Consider the following 7,359-nt stretch of genomic DNA (forward strand, 5'->3'; position numbering starts at 1 on the left):
GTTGTACTGTTGATTGTACTGTTGCATTCTAGCGGGGCAGAGTGAGACCCCATCTCTAAAAACACAAACAAAAAAAATATTTTTTGTGAGCAAAACATTCATTAACAAATGCTGAATGCACTGCTCTATGGCTTGGGCATCCAGTGGTTGACCAAATCAAAGTTCTTGTCCTCATAGCCTATATTCTACTAGCTCATCTATCCTATCTGAATACTTATGTTACGAGACGATGTTTTAGTGACTCTGTCCAAAAGAGAATCCTTAAACTACTAAAATAGTATACTTAAAAGTATGAATGCTGTACAAGATTGCCAAAACAATTTTGGGAGAAAAGACACAAGTATATACATCTTCAGAAAACTAAGATCAGGCTGCAAAAGAGTAATTCCTTTTCCTTCATAGGGATTTTGTAGGCAGAGGCAAAAAGCTGCAATTACTATTCCAACCTAATTTTGTGCTTCAGGGTATACATTTAATAGGTTGCAGTCCTCAAATTATAAGCTGGGAAAGATAATTTGATTATAAAACAAGAGAGAATATTCTCCTCAACTTATTTAGGCAGGTTCCAACTTGAGTCTGACGTCTCAGCATATAATTAAATTGTTTTATCACTGGGTTTCCATAAAATGTGTGGCAGGGCTAAATTACCACATTTGACCCTAGACAAAGGAAAAGAAGTAAAACAATTTTGAGGCTGTATTTCAAAACTTTATTTGAGGATACAGAAACTTATAACCTCTTCACAAGCTTTACTCAGGTATAATTAACATACCTCAAAAATGACCTGCTGTAAATATAAAATTCATTGAGAGCTTTAGTGAATTTGCAGAGTTGTATAACCATGAGCACAATCCAATTTTAGAACATTTTCATCACCCCTAAAAAAATCTCTCAGCTTCATTCACAGTTACTCCTAATTCCTATCGACAGTAACCACAATTCTTCTATCTCTTAGATTATCCCCTTCTGGAAATTTCATATAAACGGAATCATACAATATGTGGTCTTTTGTGTTTAACTTCTATCATTTAGCATATTTCAAAGTTCATCCATGTTGTTAACATGTATCAGTACTTAAGTTCTTTTTTTATTGCTGAAGAGTATCCCATTGTATGGAGAAAACAAATTTTGGTTATTCATTTACCAGTTGATGGATATTTTGGGCTATTACAGTGATACCATAAACATTATCATACAAGTCTTTGTATGACATGTTTTTATTTCTCTTGGGTATATAACTAGAGTAAAATTGCTGCATCATATGGTAAATTCATTTTTAACTTTTTAAGCAGCCACCTGTTTTGCAAAGAGACCACCAATGCATATTGTCACCAGCAATATGTGAGGGTTCCAGTTTCTCTACGTCCTCCCAGTATTTGTTACTGTCTTTTTTTATTATAGCCTTCATAGTGGGTGTGAAGTGGTAGCTCACCACGGTTTCAATTTGCATTTTCCTGATGATTAATGATGTTGAGCATCTTTTTATGTGCTTATCAGCCATTGTATATCCTCTTTGGAGAGATATCTATTCAAATCCTTTGCCCATTTAAACAACTGGATTATCTTTTTATTGTTGGGTTATAATAGTTCTTTATATATTCTGGATACTAGACCTTTATCAGATACATGATTTGCAAATATTTTCTCACATTCTTTGGGTTATCTTTTCATTTCCTTCATAGTGTCCTTCGAAGCACAAAAGTTTTTAATTTTGATGAAGTGAAAACTCACTCTATTATCAATTTATTCTTTCGTGGACTGTGTGTTTGGTAGTGTAGCTACTAAATATTTGCCTACCCCAAGGTCACTAAGATTTCCCCCCATGTTCTCTCTGAAACATTATAGTTTAGGCTCTTATTTAGGATTACCACCCTTCTAAAAACAGTATAGTAAAACATATAACATTAAATTGAGCATTTTAACTATTTTAAAGTATACAGTTCAGGTGCATTAAGGACATTCATGCTGCTATGCAACCATCACCACTATTCATCTCCAGAGCTTTTTCTTTTTTTCTTTTTTTTTTTTTGAGACGGAGTCTCGCTCTGTCGCCCAGGCTGGAGTGCAGTGACCGGATCTCAGCTCACTGCAAGCTCCGCTTCCCGGGTTCACGCCATTCTCCTGGCTCAGCCTCCCCAGTAACTGGGACTACAGGCGCCCACCACCTCGCCCGGCTAGTTTTTTGTATTTTTTAGTAGAGACGGGGTTTCACCATGTCAGCCAGGATGGTCTCGATCTCCTGACCTCGTGATCCGCCCGCCTCGGCCTCCCAAAGTGCTGGGATTACAAGCGTGAGCCACCACGCCCGGCCCTCCAGAGCTTTTTCATCATCCCCAACTGAAACTGTACCATTAAACAATAACACCCCAGTCTCCCTACCCTCAGAAAACCACATTCTACTTTCTGTCTGATTTTGAAGTACCACATATTAGTGGAATCATACAGTTTTTGTCCCTTTTTTTCCCTTTTCCAAGCCAGAGTTTCACTCTTGTTGCTCAGGCTATAGTGCAATGGCATGATCTCCGCACACTGCAACCTCCGACTCCCAGGTTCAAGCGACTCTCCTGCCTCAGCCTCCGGAGTAGCTGGGATTACAGGTGTGTGCCACCACGCCTGGCTAATTTTTCATATTTTTAGCAGTGATGGGGATTCACCATGTTGGCCAGGCTGGTCTCAACTGACCTAAGGTGATCCACCTGCCTCGGCCTCCCAAAGTGCTGGGATTACAGGCATGAAGCCACTGCGCCTGGCCTCAGTTTTTGTCTTTTTGTGACTAACTTATTTCACTTAGCATGTCCTCAAGGTGAGTGGATGTTAATAACATGTGTCAGAATTTCCTATCTTTTTATCTACAGGACTAGGTCTAAGAAAAAAATTATTTTTCTTCCTTTTAAGGCTAAAATAACATTTCATTGTGTGTATATACCACATGTTATATATTCATTTGTCAATGGACATAGGGTTATTTCCAAAGCTATTGTGAGTAATGCTGCTATGAACATCGGTGTCCAAGTCTCTGAGTTCCTATTTTCAATTCTTTTGAATATATAGCAGGAAATGGAACTGTTAGATCACATGGTCATTCTGTGTTTAATTTTTTGAGGAATGACCACACTGTTATCTATTTTAATTTTTACGTGTGGTGTATAGTAAGGGTCTAAAGTTATTGTTTTGCATTTGGAAATTCACCTACATCAGCACAACTTATTGAAAAGACCATTCTTTCCCTCATTAAATTGCCTTGTCAACCAGGTTTGGTGGCTCACATCTGTAATCCTAATACTTTGGGAAAGTTGAGTTGGGAGGATCACCTGAGGCCAGGAGTTCGAGACCAGTCTGGGCAACACAGCGAGACCATGTGTATTTGCAAAAAATTTAAAATTTAAAAAAATCGCCCCTTACCTTTGTCAAAAATCAAGTGACCATAAAGGTTTCATTTCTGAACTCTCCATGTTTATCCTTATGCCATCACCATATTGTCTTGGTTATTGTAGCTTTATAATAAGTTTTTAAACCAAAAAGTCTAAAATCTCAAATTTTCTTTTTTTTCCAGACATTTCAGCTATTCTGGGTCCTTTGCATTTCCATAAGTTATATCCCATAAATGTGATTATTTTGTAAATTTCTGCAAAAAAAACCGCTTGCTGGAATTTTGATAAGGATTGTGTTGAATCTGTAGATAAATCTGAGGAGAACTCAGTCTGGTGTCTTGAGACAGACTCCACCCAGGCTGGAGTGCAGTGGCACAATCTCAGATTACTGCAACCTGTCTCCCTGGTTCAAGTGATTCTCCTTCCTCACCCTCCCAAGTAGCTCGGACTACAGGCAGTACGCCACCATGTCTGGCTAAATTTTGTATTTTTAGTAGAGACAGGGTTTCGCCATGCTGGTCAGGCTGGTCTTGAACTCCTGACCTCAGGTAATCCGCCCACCTTGGCCTCCCAAAGTGTTGGGATTAAGGTGTGCGCCCCTGTACCTGGCCAAGAATGCCATTTTAATAATATTGAGTTTTCCCATCCATGATATGGAATGTTTCTCTTTATGTAAATCTTCCATTTTTCTCAGCAATGTTTTAAGAGTTTTTGCTGTACAAATCTTACATTCCTTTTGTTAAATTTATTCCTAAGTATTTTATTCTTTTTCATGCTACTGTGAAGTTTTTTTTTTTTTAAGCTTGACTTTTGAATTGTTATGGTCTAGTATATAGAAATACAATGTATTTTTGTATATTGATACTGTATTCTGCAACTTTCCTGAACCAGTTTATTTAGTTCTAGTTTTTCTTGTAGGATTTTCTACATATAGCACCATGTCATCAGTAAATAGTTTTCCTTCTTCTATTCCAATCTGGATGCCACTTATTTCATTTGCTTGTCTGACTACACTGTCCACAATCTTCGGTACATTACTGAATGTAAATAGTGAAAGTGGGCATCCTTGCCTTGTTACCGACTTTAGGGGGAAAAGCATTCAGAATTTCACCATTAAGGCTGGGTGCAGTGGCTCATACCTGTAATCCCAGCACTTTTGGGAGGCCAAGGCAGGCAGATCACTTGAGGTCAGGAGTTTGAGACCAGCCTGGCCAACATGGAGAAACCCTGTCTCTTCTAAAAATACAAAAACTAGCTGGGCGTGGTGGCACACGCCTGTAGTACCAGCTATTCGGGAGGCTGAGGCAGGAGAGTCACTTGAACCCGAGAGGTGGAAGTTGCAGTGAGACAAGATACCACCACTGCATTCCAGTCTGGGCAACAGAGAATTTTCACCATTTAGTATGATGCTACCTGTAGGTATTTCACAGATGCCCTTTAGTAGGACCTCTGATACATGTTATATTCATTATCGAGAGTGAGATATTGAAGCCTGTATCCATTACTGAAAATGAAAAACTGGTCCCCTACTATTATTGTTGAGTTGTCTATTTCCCCCTTTAATTCAGTTTTTGTTTCGTGTATTTTGGGGCTTTGTTGTTAGGCGTGTGTGTATATGTTTACAACTGTTATATCTTCCTGACAAACTGACCTTTTAATTATAAAATGTTCCTCTTTGTATATAATGTGTTTGTCTTAAAGTGTACTTTATCTGATAATAGTATAGCCACTCAGGGTCTCTTATGGTTACTATTTGCATGCAATATCTTTTTCCATTCTTTTACTTTCTAAAGGGTTTCTCTGGAAGACAACATATAGTTGGATTTTTTTTTTTTTTAATCCAGTCTGAGAGCAACTGTAAAGAATGCCTTTTCCTGGCCAGGTGTGGTGGCTCACGCCTGTAATCTCAGCATTTTGGAAGGTCAAGGGAGGTGGATCACCTGAGGTCAGGAGTCCAAGACCAGCCTGGCCAACATGGTGAAACCCCATCTCTACTAAAAATACAAAAAATTAGCTGGGCGTAGTGGCGGGCACCTGTAATCTCAGCTACTAGGGAGGCTGAACCCAGGAGGGAGGTTGCAGTGAGCTGAGATCACGCCATTGCGCTCTAGCCTGGGTGACAAGAGCAAGGCTCCATCTGGAAAAAAAAAAAAAACACCTTTTTCTACTAAGGAAGTCATTCTTTTGAACCACACATATAACTTTGGGAAGTGGGGTTATAGAAGAAACACTCTTCGGCCAAACTAACCCGGGCAGTCACTACTTTGATAAGTGTAGCCATATTCCCTCTTATCTAAACCAGGAACCTACCTCTCAGCCACTGCCAGCAGTCGTTCTGGCCTAAAGGTACCCTCGGTGTCAATGTACATGGCCTTTCCTTCACCTCCACCCCGGTCAATGGGAAGCTATAGAGAACAAAAACAACAGTGGAAATGAACATTGTATTTCTGATATAGCTGACCAAGTTTCTCATGACATCTTTATAATTCCTCCAAGGCAAAGGGGAAAAAACACTTAAGAATGACAGTAGTAGGAAGGCGGCATTCCCTTCTGATATTAATAGCAATACAGCTAGAAAAACATGCAAAGCTGACTGTGTCTCAATACATACAGCTAGTCTTGTCAGAACTGGACTGCTTAGAAATACAGCCCAAAGTAGGTAATTATTTTCTTCTCTCTTTTTTTATTGCGATGGAGTCTCACTCAGTCGCCCAGGCTGGAGTGCAGTGGCGTTATCTTGGTTCATGGCAACCTCCACCTCCTGGGTTCAAGCAATTCTCCTGCCTCAGCCTCCCGAGTAGCTGAGATTAAAGGCGCATGCCACCATGCCCAGCTAATTTTTGTATTATTAGTAGAAACAGAGTTTTACCAAGTTGGCTAGGCTGGTCTTGAACTCCCAACCTCAGATGATCTGCCTGCCTTGGCCTCCCAAAGTGCTGGGATTCTAGGCACGAGCCACTGCGCCTGGCCTTTTTTTGTTTTGGAGGTAAGATCTCACTCTGCCGCCCAGGCTGCAGTGCAGTGACACAATCTTGAACTCCTGAGCACAGGTGATCCACCCACCTCAGCCTCCCAAATTGCTGGCATTACAGGCGTGAGCCACTGTGCAACCTCTGCATTACAGGCTCAGGTGATCCTCTCATCTCAGCCTCCCGAATAGCTGAGACCATAGATGTGCACCACCACACCCGTTAAATTTTTTTGTAGACAGGGTTTTGCCACATTGCCCAAGCTGGTCTTAAACTCCTGGACTCAAGTAATCTGCCTGACTCAGCCTCTTAAAGTGCTGGGATAACAGGCATGAGCCACCACACCTGGTCAGTAATAAAATTCTGTAACTGCATGCCAACACGAGACTGATCAATTCAAAAGCACAGAAACTTGGAAGACCATTTACCTTAGCTTTAATCAATAACGGGCCATGATCCAAAGCCCAGTTGATCTTAGCATGTCTAAATCAAACTTACACTTCACTTTATTGAGCAATTCATTCTTCAGGGGTACTAAAGGGGCTTGTCAATGCCCTCGGAGCGTCCATAGCAAATTTCAAGTGTGAGCAAGAAAGAAAAAAACATATTTGCTCCAATAGTATAAACAAGATATTTAAAATGAACAATTGGAGAAAACAGAAAAATAAGTAGTAGAAAGAATTTTGAAAAGAAATCAAAAAGGAAAGAAAAGAGAAGTAAATGAAATGCCATGAAAACTGTCTCATGAGCCCCTCAAGGAAATCTCTGCTTTAGGCTACCCATCCCATACCAGATACCTTTGAATTTTTCTACAAAGTTTAAGTGAATGATGCTAAAGGCTAATTTCTACTCTAAAAATCTACTTTGGAGTCATAATTCACCTTTAAATTCTGAGGAAAATCCCTTAGAACATTTTACGTTAAAGTTCTAGGAGAATCAAATTTTTTCTTTTTTTTTTTTTTTTTTTGAGACGGAGTTTTGCTCTTGTTGCCCAGGCTGGAGTGCAATGGCACGATCTC

At 39.8% G+C, this 7,359-nt stretch overlaps 1 protein-coding gene across 4 annotated transcripts in view; it reads right to left on the minus strand.

The window, feature by feature from the left end:
• Positions 1–7,359, minus strand: part of RAD51 (RAD51 recombinase) — a 40,054-nt gene that overhangs the window by 7,036 nt on the left and 25,659 nt on the right. For all 4 annotated transcript variants that reach the window (XM_011989287.1, XM_011989285.1, XM_011989283.1 and 1 more), the window contains exon 6: positions 5,682–5,776. In XM_011989287.1, the coding sequence (XP_011844677.1) occupies positions 5,682–5,776 (95 nt within the window). The remainder of the gene's footprint in view (positions 1–5,681; positions 5,777–7,359) is intronic.

This window comes from Mandrillus leucophaeus, unplaced genomic scaffold, assembly GCF_000951045.1.
Source record: "Mandrillus leucophaeus isolate KB7577 unplaced genomic scaffold, Mleu.le_1.0 Scaffold35, whole genome shotgun sequence".
Classification (NCBI taxonomy): Eukaryota; Metazoa; Chordata; class Mammalia; order Primates; family Cercopithecidae; genus Mandrillus; species Mandrillus leucophaeus.